The 15127-nt window shown below is 42.8% G+C and overlaps 1 protein-coding gene across 3 annotated transcripts in view; it reads left to right on the top strand.

Annotated features, from left to right (window-relative positions):
• acad11 (acyl-CoA dehydrogenase family, member 11) overlaps window positions 1-15127 on the top strand; it is a 315908-nt gene that overhangs the window by 288313 nt on the left and 12468 nt on the right. For all 3 annotated transcript variants that reach the window (XM_073065812.1, XM_073065811.1, XM_073065810.1), the window contains exons 13-16: window positions 3408-3817; window positions 4926-5066; window positions 7156-7293; window positions 10577-10667. In XM_073065812.1, coding sequence (XP_072921913.1) covers window positions 3408-3817; window positions 4926-5066; window positions 7156-7293; window positions 10577-10667 — 780 coding nt within the window. The remainder of the gene's footprint in view (window positions 1-3407; window positions 3818-4925; window positions 5067-7155; window positions 7294-10576; window positions 10668-15127) is intronic.

Below are 15127 nucleotides of genomic sequence, written 5' to 3'. Positions count from 1 at the left end.
TGCTGCCTGGCCTGCTGAGTTCCTCCAGCATTTTGTGTGTGTTGTTATCTAGTTATCTAGTTAGTTAGGAGCATAAGCCCTTCCTGCTGAATGAGTCACACTGCCCAGTAACCTCAGGACAATTTACAATGATCAGTTAACCTACTTACCGATATGTCTTTGGACAATGGGAGGAAACCGGAGCACCCGGAGGAAAGCCACAGATTGATGGGGATGACGTACAAACTCCTTATAGACGCTGCCGGAATTGAACTCCAAACACCAGTGTCCCATGTCCCAATCTGTAACACTATCATACTAAGCACAATGCTACCTTGGCGCCCTCCCACATCTTTGGTTTGTGGGAAGAAATTGGAACAGCAAGAGAAATTCATAGTCACAGTGCCAACACACAAACTCCACATATACTGTAACATACTGTGATTGGAGTGGTAAGGACAGTAACACTGGGTGACTGGAACTGTAATGAGAGTAACACTGGGTGACTGGAGTGGTAAGGACAGTAACACTGGGTGACTGGAACTGTAATGAGAGTAACACTGGGTGACTGGAGTGGTAAGGACAGTTACACTGGGTGACTGGAACTGTAATGAGAGTAACACTGGGTGACTGGAGTGGTAAGGACAGTAACACTGGGTGACTGGAACTGTAATGAGAGTAACACTGGGTGACTGGAGTGGTACGGACAGTAACACTGGGTGACTGGAGTGGTACGGACAGTAACACTGGGTGACTGGAACTGTAATGAGAGTAACACTGGGTGACTGGAGTGGTAAGGACAGTTACACTGGGTGACTGGAACTGTAATGAGAGTAACACTGGGTGACTGGAGTGGTAAGGACAGTAACACTGGGTGACTGGAACTGTAATGAGAGTAACACTGGGTGACTAGAGTGGTAAGGACAGTTACACTGGGTGACTGGAACTGTAATGAGAGTAACACTGGGTGACTGGAGTGGTAAGGACAGTTACACTGGGTGACTGGAACTGTAATGAGAGTAACACTGGGTGACTGGAGTGGTAAGGACAGTAACACTGGGTGACTGGAACTGTAATGAGAGTAACACTGGGTGACTAGAGTGGTAAGGACAGTTACACTGGGTGACTGGAACTGTAATGAGAGTAACACTGGGTGACTGGAGTGGTAAGGACAGTTACACTGGGTGACTGGAACTGTAATGAGAGTAACACTGGGTGACTGGAGTGGTAAGGACAGTTACACTGGGTGACTGGAACTGTAATGAGAGTAACACTGGGTGACTGGAGTGGTAAGGACAGTTACACTGGGTGACTGGAACTGTAATGAGAATAACCCTGGGTGACTGGAGTGGTAAGGACAGTTACACTGGATGACTGGAACTGTAAGGACTGTAGATAGATAGATAGATAGATAGATACTTTATTCATCCCCATGGGGAAATTCAACATTTTTTTTCCCCAATGTCCCATACACTTGTTGTAGCAAGAACTCATTACATACAATACTTAACTCAGTAATAATATGATATGCATCTAAATCACTAACTCAAAAAGCATTAATAATAGCTTTAAAAAAAGTTCTTAAGTCCTGGCAGTTGAATTGTAAAGCCTAATGGCATTGGGGAGTATTGACCTCTTCATCCTGTCTGAGGAGCATTGCATCGACAGTAACCTGTTGCTGAAACTGCTTCTCTGTCTCTGGATGGTGCTATGTAGAGGATGTTCAGGGTTTTCCATAATTGACCGTAGCCTACTCAGCGCCCTTCGCTCAGCTACCGATGTTAAACTCTCCAGTACTTTGCCCACGACAGAGCCCGCCTTCCTTACCAGCTTATTAAGACGTGAGGCGTCCTTCTTCTTAATGCTTCCTCCCCAACACGCCACCACAAAGAAGAGGGCGCTCTCAACAACTGACCTATAGAACATCTTCAGCATCTCACTGCAGACATTGAATGACGCCAACCTTCTAAGGAAGTACAGTCGACTCTGTGCCTTCCTGCACAAGGCATCTGTGTTGGTAGTCCAGTCTAGCTTCTCGTCTAACTGTACTCCCAGATACTTGTAGGTCTTAACCTGCTCCACACATTCTCCATTAATGATCACTGGCTCCATATGAGGCCTAGATCTCCTAAAGTCCACCACCATCTCCTTGGTCTTGGTGACATTGAGACGCAGGTAGTTTGAGTTGCACCATATCACAAAGTCCTGTATCAGTTTCCTATACTCCTCCTCCTGTCCATTCCTGACACACCCCACTATGGCCGTGTCATCAGCGAACTTCTGCACATGGCAGGACTCCGAGTTATATTGGAAGTCTGATGTGTACAGGGTGAACAGGACCGGAGAGAGTACGGTTCCCTGTGGCGCTCCTGTGCTGCTGACCACCGTGTCAGACCTACAGTCTCCCAACTGCACATACTGAGGTCTATCTGTCAAGTAGTCCACTATCCAATCCACCATGTGAGAGTCTACTCCCATCTCCGTTAGTTTGTGCTTTAAGATCTTGGGCTGGATGGTGTTAAAGGCACTAGAGAAGTCAAGGAATGTAATCCTCACAGCACAACTGACCCCATCTAGGTGAGAGAGTGATTTGTGCAGCAAATACGTGATAGCATCCTCCACTCCCACCTTCTCCTTATACGCAAACTGAAGCGGATCCCGGGCGTGCCTGGTTTGTGGCCTCAGATTCTGTATTATCAGCCGCTCCATGGTCTTCATCACGTGCGATGTCAAGGCAACAGGTCTGAAGTCATTCAACTCCTTTGGTTGTGGTTTCTTCGGTACCGGGACAATACAGGATGTTTTCCACTGTCTGGGTACTCTTCTCTGATCTAGACTCATGTTGAAGATGCGCTGTAGTGGTTCTCCCAGTTCAGTCGCACAGGCCCTCAGTAATCGTGGGGAAACTCCATCCGGTCCAGCCGCCTTGCTGGTACAGATCTTCCTCAGTTGACCTTCCACCTGTGCAGCCGTAAACCTGGGCGTGGGCCAGGTCTCCTGTGAGTGGCTATTTTCCTGTGAGGGAAGTAAGCCTGGTGTGGAGTTCTGCGGTGAGGGTGAGATTGTGCTGTCGAACCTATTGAAGAAGTTGTTCAGCTAATATCAGTAATGATATTTCATAAGTCTTTAATGAAGAAATAAAATGAAAACTTAATCTTCCATTCTCATATTTATTTAGCTGACTTTGTCATTAGAATGGAACCTAATACAGTACTTACTAAATGTTAACAGCTACAGTTGAAGACAATATGTTGGTACCTGCCCAGGCATTATATTTGGTACAGTTACGTATATTACTGCTGTTAAGTATATTTTATCTGAAAAGGACGTCAGTGCTCTGGTTTGTGGTCTCCAAACTGGAACACTGCACAGATATATGCTGCATATACATTTCAGTGGTTTAATTTTCTGCTTAATATTCTGTTCAGGGCAGGCAAGTTCAGATAAAGCTGACAGCGTTGGGGGACTTGCTGAGAAAATGGCTGAGCTGGCATGGGTGTTTGCTGTAAGGGAGGGATTCCGAATCTTCAATTCAATTCCTGCTGGCAACGCAGGCCCTGCAGTGAGAAAGTACTCCACGTGGAGCCAGCAGAGAATGTCACCAGCCCATTTCCTGTCTCCATCTTTGCCTGATGTTAATCACCGCAGACTTTCAGAGTCAGTTTCAAAAGGGCATTTGATCATCTCGCCTGCGGGACTACCTGCTCAAGTGCAAGAGTTGTACCACAAGCTGACTGAATTCATGGACAAACACATCTATCCTCAGGAGCAGCAGCTTATGGGACATAAGAAAGCTGATACACAGTGGATCCCAAATGAAAAAATGGAGGAATTAAAGGTGTGCTTAATTGTGTAGCTGCATTTAATTGTTTTATACAGAGATATGTTCGGGCATGACATGGGCCTTGGGAATCCTCCTGTAGGATTTCCTAAAGGTTAATTTGCAGGTTGGTCGGTGGTAGGAAGATAAATGAGATGTTAGCATTCATTTGGAGAGGACTAGTATATAAAAGCAAGGATGTAATGTTGAGGCTTTATAAAGCAGTGCTGAGGCCTCATGGAGTATTATGAGCAGTTTTGGGTCCACAGTTTCATATCCTGTCGGGGTAGTCTCCAACCCAATGGCATGCACATCAATTTCTCTATGTTTGGTAACCATCCACCTTTGTGTTCTCTCGTTCTGGTAGCTCTTTCATCCCATCTCTTCCCTTCCTGTATTCTCATAACCTGCTCATCACCTCTCTCTAGTTCCCCACCTCCTTTTCTTTATTTCACCGTCTACTGTCCTCAATTCATTCACTTTTCCACCTATCACCTCCCGGCTTCTTACTTCATTCCCTCTCCCATCCCCTCACCTGGTTTCACCTATCTGCCAACTTGTATTCCTCCCTCTCCTCCCAACTTTCTGGTCCATATGAAGGGTCTCAGTCCAAAATGTAGAGTGTTTATTTCCCTCCACAGATGGTGCCTGACCTGCTGAGTTCCTCCAGCATTTCAAATTTGTTAAAAGTTTTTTGGACCAGCGCATGGGAGTTGGTGGAAGCCATTAGGGGTGGGGGAGATGGTTAAATATTAGAAAATACAATTAGAGATGCTTTAGATGTTGTGCTTAAATACAGCTGTATTTGTGGAAGGGTTCGGAGGCATCAGGTCTGGAGGCAAATTTTATGCATAATCAAGAAAGAGAATTATGTTATTGTTTAGCAAGGCTTCATCAGAATGGGTACTTTTAAAATCTGACTCGGGATTTAAGGCTGACTAGAAACTGCTTGTATTAAGGCAGCTTTAGGAAGTCATCCAACCTCCAGCTTGGTCATAAATGCAAGTGTTAAAGAGGATTACATGGTTTTGATTGAATGGAGTGATAGATAAGTGCTTAGACAAAAATAAAATGGAAATATTATTTGCAGATGCTGCCTAATAAGAACTTTATGCTGCATTTTCAGAATGAAGCCAAAGCAAGTGGACTCTGGAACTTATTTTTACCCCCAGCAGCTGATTCTGAGGCTAAATATACACCTGGACTGACAAATCTAATGTATGCTTTCTTCTGTGAGGTTATGGGGAGGTCCCCACCTGCACCTGAGGTATTACTATTTTATTTCTTTGTCTCGTAAAGAGTGCACGCTTTTCCCTGATGTTGTCTGCTGACATTTATTTACAAAGGTTCACTATTTGTGTATTACAATTTCATGTTGTTACAACTATTAACCCTCAGCAATAATGATCAGTTAGGCACAGAGAAAATCTGTATCTACTGGCAAGTACTTTTATTGATCTGCAAGAGAACCACAACCTTGTCGTAGAGTTTGGAGGCTTGTGTGCCTCAATGACCCGGATAGCTACGTCAGCTGGAGTCTGGGCTTTATAGTTCGGCTGCTGGTAGGGTCACCCATGCCAAACAGGTCAAAGGGTAGAAGCCAGACTAAGGGTGGTCCACCGGTCCTCCAGGTTCAGGGATTCAGCTCAGGGCTAACAACCCTGACTGGTAAAACAAAATTGTTACAGAAACAGCAATGAAGAATCCTTTTACATCTGAGTGTGATGACATTCCTGAGTCTCCACCCGGGACTTGCATGACTGACAGTAGTAAGAATCGAGAGGAAGCTGCTAACACAATGAAGGAAGCCTTAAACACCACCAGTGGTGGAAACCTTCTTTGCTGCCCTGAACACCAACAGCATAACAGGCATCTTTTTATTACCACCTTCATTGGCTCAGTTAACTAACACATGAATTCACAAAACTAATTACCTGTATGTGCACCCACTAGGTTTTGCTGACCCTCCATGAACAGTCAAATAATAGATAAGGTATGCTGGCCAGGTGTTCTTGATCCCAATATAATCTCCACGTTTCTGATATGGGCTCATCCTCTTCTGCAGTGGTTGGTCTCCACAGAGTTCTTGCAGTCTGTGCTCCCAAAATCCCCTATTCCTATCTGTTTCCTTATCAGATCAGTCTCTGATGTTTCAATTTTGTTGGCTCAAGCTCATTTGACTGACCTGTGTCCACTTCTCATTGGACGAGGCCCAGGACTGTAGGCAGCATTGCATTATGGCTCTTTCCCCTTGACTTGTGCCTAGGTTATTTCTTTTTTCCTTTTCAGCTCAGACTGCTTCAAACCAAACCCTTGGCCTAGATGACCAGGCCATATCCTGTTCCTTCTATAAGCTTGGCATTTTACATAATAAGCAGTTTCTTATCTGAAAATGGCCTCAGGTTTAGCAGATTTATCAGGAGAAACTCCTTGTGTCCACATTCAATTGCTATGATTAAGCTATCCCTGAGCAAAAATCCCTGGCAAATAATAAATGTGAGAAATTCTGCGGATGCTGGAAATCCAAAGCAACGCAAACAAAATCTTTGAAGGGTGTCGGACTGAAATGTTGACTGACTATTCGTAGATGCTGCCTGGTCTGCAGAGCTCCTCCAGCATATTGTGTGTGTCACAAAATGGCAGCTGCCGGGACCAGTCCCAGAATACTTTGTGGCACCAGCTATTGTGTTCCAGGTTTCAATTGCCACCTCTGCCTGTAAGGAGTTAGTGTGCTCTCCACATGATCCCATCAGTTTCCATTGGGTGCTCTAGTTTCCTCCCACACTCCAAGGTGTATGGGTTGGGCTTAGCAAGTGGTGGGCATGCTATATTAGTGCCAGAAGCATGACAACATTTGCAGGCTGCCCCAGCACATCCTCGAACTCTTGGTTGCTGACACAAATGACGCATTTCACTGTATGTTTCAATGTTTGTTATGTGCTGTGTCGTGTGACATAGGCGACCATGGTTTCCATAGCCATGATAGTTCGTGGCAAATTTTTCTACAGAAGTGCTTTGCCATTGCCTTCTTCTGGGCAGTGTCTTTACAAGATGGGTGACCCCAACCATTATCAATACTCTTCAGAGACTGTCTGCCTGATGTCAGTGGTCACATAACCAGGACTTGTGATGTGCACCAGCTGCTCATATGACCATCCACCACCTGCTCCCATGGGTTCACGTGACCCTGATCGGGTTTGGGGGAGGCTGAGCAGGTGCTATATCCTGCCCAAGAGTGACCTGCAGGCTAGCAGAGCGAAGAAGCACCTTATACCTCCTTTGGTAGAGAAGCATCTCCACCCCGCCACCCAATGTTTTGATGTGGCTAATCTGTTTGTAAATATTTTACTTTGCAGATCTTTAATTGTTCTCCACCAGATACAGGGAATATGGAGATTCTGGCCATGTACGGAACTGAAGCACAGAAACAACAATGGCTTCTGCCTTTATTGGATGGGAAAATCAGGTCCTGTTTTGCTATGACTGAGCCACAGGTATGAAAGATATTGTAACTTCTGTTGCTCTGCTCAATTTAAACCTGAGGTCCACTGACCCCATTAATGGTAGGAGTCCATGGCATAAAAGAGGTTGTGAGCCCCAGATTTAAACATTGTTGGACATGTTGGAATGCATCAACATTTGCTTCTAAATGGAGAAACCATTGTCATTAACATTATATGAGTGTTCCTGGTGTCCCAATATCTTCTCTCCACATTGTAGCTTTTCTGTGATGAGTATATTACAAATAAAATGTATTGGCATTTGGTACTGAGTTATCGACAAGCTTTAAGAATATGAGTCTTCTGCAGGATGGTGCATTTAGATGATGAATAAATCTGCCCAAAGTGAGTTTAAATTCAAGATATTGGAGAGGGTTCAAAGGAGATTCACAAGAATGATTCTGGGATTGAAAAACTTGTCATATGAAGAATGTTTGATGGCTCTGGGCCTGTACTCACTGGAATTCAGAAGAATAAGGGAATTAAGGTGGGGGGGGGGATCTCACCAAAACCGATTGAGTGTTGAAAAACCTCATGAGAGTGGATATGGAGAGGATATTTCCCATGGTGGGGGAGTCTAAAACCAGAGGACACAGCCTCAGAGTAGAGGGATGTTTAATTAGAATGGAGTTGAAGGATTTATTTAGCCAGAGAGTGGTGAATCTGTGGAATTCATTGTCATAGGTAACTGTGGAGGGCAAGTCATTGGATAAATTTAAGGCAGAGGTTAATAGATTTTTGATTGGTCAGGGCAAGAAAGGATATGGGGAAAAGGCAGGAGATTGGGGCTGAGAGGGAAAATGGATCGGCCATGATGAAATGGCGAAGCAGACTCGATGGGCCAAATGGCGTAATTCTGCTCTGATAGCTTATGGTTTTATATAGACTCAGCCAACAGGAAGCTGAAGCACCATGTGATGGCCATGCTCACATTATGAAAGAATCAAATGTAATTTTGCATGCAAGGCAAACATTGTTTGCATTATTTTTCATATTGTCTTATGGCATGTAAGGATGCCATTCAGCCATTGCATCAATATTAATCCTCCAACCTGCATGTGGTCTCATTGTGGACAGACACACCAGTGTGGGAATGGGAAGTGTATATGACATGTGTAGCCAGAATCAGAATCAGGTTTATTATCACCGGCATGTCACATGGAATTTATTAACTTAGCAGCAGCAGTTCAATGCAACACATAATTTTTTTGTGTGCCATACTCTGCCAGAGCCTCAGCGACCACTTATTTTTCCAAGTGGTTGTCTTGGAGGAAAGATTCTGTGAGTGGTCCCCCACATCCTTCTCACAGCGTAGTGTTTTTTTACGAGGCCGAGTTGCGAGCTCAACACTCAACCCGGCACAGATGGAAAGTGTGACCGGGAGCGGCCCGACTGGATTCGAACTCAGGAACCTTCGCTCCGGAGTCTGGCGCTGATGTCACTACGCCACCAGCCGGTTAAAAAAAAACATAACATAGAAGAGAAAAAAATAATAAATATAATAAATAAATAAATATATCAATTACAGTATACGTATATTGAATAGATTTAAAAAAGTGCAAAATCAGAAATACTGTATATTTTAAAAAAGTGAGATACTGTCCGTGGATTCAATGTCCATTTAGGAATTGGATGGCAGAGGGGAAGAAGCTGTTCCTGAATTGCTGAGTGTGTGCTTTCAGGCTCCTGTATCTCCTACCTGATGGTAACAGTGAGAAAAGGACATGCCCTGGAGGCTGAAGGTCCTTAATAATGGACGCTGCTTTTCTGAGACACCGCTCCCTGAAGATGTCCTGGATACTTTGTAGGCTAGTATCCAAGATGGAGCTGACTAGATTTACAACCTTCTGCAGCTTCTTTCGGTCCTGTGCAGTAGCCCCTCCTTACCAGACAGTGGTGCAGCCTGTCAGAATGCTCTCCACAGTACAACTATAGAAGTTTTTGAGTATATTTGTTGACATGCCAAATCCCTTCAAACTCTTAATGAAGTATAGCTGCTGTCTTGCCTTCTTTATAACTACATCAATATGTTAGGTCCAGGTTAGATCCTCAGAGATCTTGACACCCAAAAACTTGAAACTGCTCATTCTCACCACTTCTGATCCCTCAATGAGTATTGGTATGTGTTCCTTCCTCTTACCCTTGCTGAAGTTGACAATCAGCTGACGTTGAGTGCCAGGTTGTTGCTGTGACACCACTCCACTAGGTGGCATATCTCACTCCTGTAAACCTTCTCATCACCACCTACTAACAATGGTTGTATCGTCATCAAATTTATAGCTGGTATTTGAGCTGTGCCTGGCCCCACAGTCATGTGTAGATATCGAGAGTAGAGCAATGGGCTAAGCACACACCCCTGAGGTGCGGTAATGGGAGATCCTGGCTGTTACGGTGAATAGAACAAAGGTGCTCAATCTGCATTAAGTCCAGCATCTGCAGAATTTCTTGTGTTTTAATGGCTTTGCTCTATTCTATCTTTCGTAACTGCTTGCTGCCAATTCACACTTTGTAATTGTAGACCACGCTGCCACCTACTTCCATGAGGGGCATTTCACAGTAGCCACTGGCAAATCTTTCAAATTCAGGGCAACATAAGAGTACCCAAGAAAAGCAAATTATTGAATTTTCCCTGTGCTTTTCCTTTATCTTAAATCAGCATCTGGTTAAAGATTTTTTTCACCATCTGCTTGGTCACAGCCCCTTTTTGTTGTTCAGGGTTCCAGCAACATAACAATGTTGCTCAAATCCTCCTCCTTCCCTTTCTCTTATGGTCCACTCTCCTTTCCTGTCAGATTCCTTCCTCTCCAGCCCTTTATCTTCCCCACCCACCTGACTTCACCTATCCTCCTTCCCCTCACCCCACTTTTTTATTCTGGCATCTTCCCCCCTTCCTTTCCAGTCCGGAAGAAGGGTTCTGGCTCAAACATCAACTGTTTATTCATTTGCATAGACGCTGCCTGACCTGCTGAGTTCCTCCAGCATTTTGTGTGGGTTTCTATGGATTTCCAGCATCTACTGTATCTCTTGTGTTTACAATGTCAGAACATCTCTGTTATAGCTGTGCTGAAGAACTAGTAGTGTTTTTAGAATGATCGTCCCAAAAGAATCCACAATATTTACAAGTTTTATGTATTAAAATGTACTGGTGTAATAATTTTTTGGCATTAAAGACAGTTAATCACTCATCTTCTGGATTTTGATAGTAAAAGATTGTTATCTTGCCTGAAATTTTCAGAATTGAAGATTAATTTGCTCTGCACTTTCCTGAATTGTACAGGTTGCCTCTTCAGATGCCACGAACATTGAGGCCTCGATTGTTGAGGAAGGTGACTTTTATATTCTCAATGGGCACAAGTGGTGGACATCAGGTAAGAAAATTGCACAGCGATACACACAAAATGCTGGAGGAACTCGGCAGGCCAGGCACCATCTAAGAAAAAAGTATAGTCGACGTTTCAGGCCAAAACCCCAAAAATGCACCATTGTGAGAACAACGAGAGGGGGATTCATTTATTCAGTTTGGATTCAAAATGTAACTAAGGTTCAAATAAGGAATTGCTAGTTCAGCATCAAAATTCATTCTTCTGTGAGTGATTGTGGTATTCAGTTGTGTTTTCTTATTCATTGTGCTTTATATTTTTAGTTCTTGGGGGAAATATTTCTCTTGAGCTATACTTAACCATATAACCATATAACAATCACAGCACGGAAACAGGCCATTCCGGCCCTCCTAGTCCGTGCCGAACTCTTAATCTCACCTAGTCCCACCTACCCGCACTCAGCCCATAACCCTCCACTCCTTTCCTATCCATATACCTATCCAATTTTACCTTAAATGACACAACTGATCTGGCCTCTACTACTTCTACAGGAAGCTCATTCCACACAGCTATCACTCTCTGAGTAAAGAAATACCCCCTCGTGTTTCCCTTAAACTTTTGCCCCCTAACTCTCAAATCATGTCCTCTCGTTTGAATCTCCCCTACTCTCAATGGAAACAGCCTATTCACGTCAACTCTATCTATCCCTCTCAACATTTTAAATACCTCGATCAAATCCCCCCTCAACCTTCTACGCTCCAATGAATAGAGACCTAACTTGTTCAACCTTTCTCTGTAACTTAAGTGCTGAAACCCTGGTAACATCCTAGTAAATCGTCTCTGCACTCTCTCTAATTTATTGATATCTTTCCTATAATTCGGTGACCAGAACTGTACACAATATTCCAAATTTGGCCTTACCAATGCCTTGTACAATTTTAACATTACATCCCAACTTCTGTACTCAATGCTCTGATTTATAAAGGCCAGCGTTCCAAAAGCCTTCTTCACCACCCTATCAACATGAGACTCCACCTTCAGGGAACTATGCACTGTTATTCCTAGATCTCTCTGTTCCACTGCATTCCTCAATGCCCTACCATTTACCCTGTATGTTCTATTTGGATTATTCCTGCCAAAATGTAGAACCTCACACTTCTCAGCATTAAACTCCATCTGCCAACGTTCAGCCCATTCTTCTAACCGGCATAAATCTCCCTGCAAGCTTTGAAAACCCACCTCATTATCCACAACACCTCCTACCTTAGTATCATCAGCATACTTACTAATCCAATTTACCACCCCATCATCCAGATCATTTATGTATATTACAAACAACATTGGGCCCAAAACAGATCCCTGAGGCACCCCGCTAGTCACCGGCCTCCATCCCGATAAACAATTATCCACCACTACTCTCTGGCATCTCCCATCTAGCCACTGTTGAATCCATTTTATTACTCCAGCACTAATACCTAACGACTGAACCTTCTTAACTAACCTTCCATGTGGAACTTTGTCAAAGGCCTTGCTGAAGTCCATATAGACTACATCCACTGCCTTACCCTCGTCAACATTCCTCGTAACTACTTCCTCGTAACTTGTCAGATCTCAGTTATTTTCAAACTCTGGGTTCTTTAGGAGTTCAGAAATGAGCGAGAAACTTTCATTCTTCACTATTGTTTATCTTAAAGTTTAAACAAAGATACAGAGTGTTTGAAACTAAGTGAGGAGCTGAGAAGCAAAGCAGAGATTAAAGAGATTCAAATGCAACACGAGTGAATCTGCAGGTGCTGGAAATAAATAAAAACACAAAATGCTGGCAGAACTCAGCAGGCCAGACAGTATCTATGGGGGGGCAAAGGGTTTCGGCCCGAAACATCGTCACTACCTTCTCCCATAGATGTTGTCTGGCCTGCTGAGTTCTGCCAGCATTTTGTGTTTTTATTAAAGAGATTCAATAGATTCAATTTAAAGAAGATGGCACCTTTGAAAAATTTATCACCTTTCTACTTGAAAAACAGAAATTCTTCAGATAGAGATATAGCAGTTAATAGGCTACATAATTAAAACAATTGTATGATGTGCTAACACTGAGCCAATTAAACAACAAAAAAGGCATATGTAACTGCTATACTGCCTTCTGCCAGTAGGTGGAGAACGAACCACCGCATACTGTGAAAAATATGTGAATTTGATAAAAATACTAATTATGTCAGTAAAAAAAACTATGCTTGAAACTATGATTTTATTCTTGCATTGATTCAACTAATATAAAAATATTTAAAAACATCCAATTCCAACATATTGATCTCACTAATTTTGTTTTTTATTAAACTTTCTTTGAGTATTTCCATATTACTTTATATCCACTTGGTGTTGACCACTAACTTACCTAATGTGTCAACTTTCATCAAACCTCATTTGGTTACAATGCTGCTGCTGTAAAGCATTGTGCTAGCTACTACACCACCATGCTGCCCAGTGAAAGACTGCACAAACCTGTGTGCAAGTACAGAAAGAAAGAAATAATAATAATAAATAAATAATAAATACCAAGAACATGAAATGACAAGTCCTGAAAGTGAGTCCATAGGTTGTGGGAATATTTCAGTGATCGGACAAGTGAAGTTGAGTGAAGTTATCCCCACTGGTTTAAGAGCCTGATAGCTGACGGATGATAACTGATACTGAACCTGGTGGTGTGAGTTAATAACCCAAGTTCAACTCATGCTCCATCCAACTAATCCATAAAGTGTGTAAACTGAGGGGATATAAAGTCAAATATTCAAAGTACATTTATTATCAAAGAATGTATAAATTATACAACCTTGAGATTTGTTTGCTTACAGGCAGCCACAAGGCAAGAGACCCAAAAGAATCCAATTTAAAAAAAGAACAACCACTGCTGCACAAAAAACACAAATCATGCAAACAATAGAAGCGAGAAACAGCATTCCGAACCAAACTGAGTCCTTAGATCCAAATCCCCGGGGCAGCCCGGAGTAGGCCCGAAGCCTCAGTATTCAGTTCATTGTATTAGCGGGGTAAATAGTCACAAAGTTCACAGACACGAAGCACAACAGCTGGGGGCAGACTCACAGCCTTAGTGTCAAGGAGAGAGGAGCCCACCAGCCCAACTCTCGACACCGGTGTTTAAATTGTCCAAACAGTGGGTTGTACCTCGCATTAGGACCCGGGCTCTGCCTTGGCGAATTGTTCCAGGCCTAGATTTCGCTGCCGAAAAAGCCGTTCCCAACATCTCCAAGTCAGCTCGGCACTTGGAACAATCCACCCTCACACTCAGGTTAGTTGGACGGGCATCAGAATTCCTCTGGCTCGTCTTCTCCTCTCCAAATAGTTCACTCCAACCTGCACAGCTCCAACTCCAGGTGTGTCGATTTTGCAATGCACTCTCAAATAGATAAGTGTACTAAGTTTACAATGGTCCTGCGTATCCCAATCCTTAATCCATCCATTGTAAGAAAAATCATCAATAATAAATCGTAAACTTTTTTTATGTGTTGTGCCATGAAGTCTCCCATTCTGTTATTTAGGTGTAATTTCTATTTTCTCTACCAGTCTTCATGGCATGTTCATATAACCACTTATTACACTTTGCATGAATTGTATCTGTTTTCTGTCAGTATTGTATTTTGTGTTGCACGCTTATTATGGGTAATTTGTCGCATGGGTTGGGGTGTGGTAGAAGTGAATGAGTATAGTTACGTATTCTCACTTGGTCGTAGTCAGTTTAGTCTAGTTCAGAGAGGGTGAGCCAGGGGTGGGGGGGTGATATTTTATTTTGTTGATTACAGTTAATTACACTGATTAGAACACTTATTTCACTATATTACTAACTTAGTTTTGTTAGTTTTTTATCGCTACAAGATCATTTGCCTTTGCTGATTTTCTAATAAAGGATCAAACGTACTTTTTTGTGAGTTGGAACTCAGTTCCTTTGGAGGCCTGTCACGAAGTGTTAGTTCCCATAATCACTCTCTCAGCAGTTTGGATTTGTTTTCAGGTAACCGCTACAAATTCATTTGAAAGATTTGCTTTAAATTTACTTCTTACTTTTTAAAACATACATTATATCTTCTTAGCTAAGAAAAGAAACACCTGGGATATCTTTGCCTTGCATGAAATTTGTAGCATTCATTTATAATCCTGAGCCATAGACTGTAAACTTATGTTTTACTGACTTTTCCTTGTAGTCCATGGTCTTTCTCTAAACTAGCAATATTAATATAGGGGTATTTACACTGAATTAATATTAGCAGTTTGGACATTACATTACCCAGGCCACACTCTCTTCTCGCTGCTGGTACAGGAACATTAGTACTTGTACCACCAGGTTCAGGTTGCCACCCCTCAGCCATCAGGCTCTTGAACCAATGGAGATAACTTCACTCAAATTCACTTACCCCATCATTGAAATCTTCCCACAACCTATGGACTCATTTTCAAGGACTCTTCATCTCATGTTCTTGATATTTATTGATTTA

The sequence above is a fragment of the Hemitrygon akajei genome, chromosome 14 (genome assembly GCF_048418815.1).
Source record: "Hemitrygon akajei chromosome 14, sHemAka1.3, whole genome shotgun sequence".
Lineage (NCBI taxonomy): Eukaryota > Metazoa > Chordata > Chondrichthyes > Myliobatiformes > Dasyatidae > Hemitrygon > Hemitrygon akajei.
The sequence above is the reverse complement of the archived record's forward strand: the minus strand, read 5'-3'. Positions and strand labels throughout refer to the sequence as shown.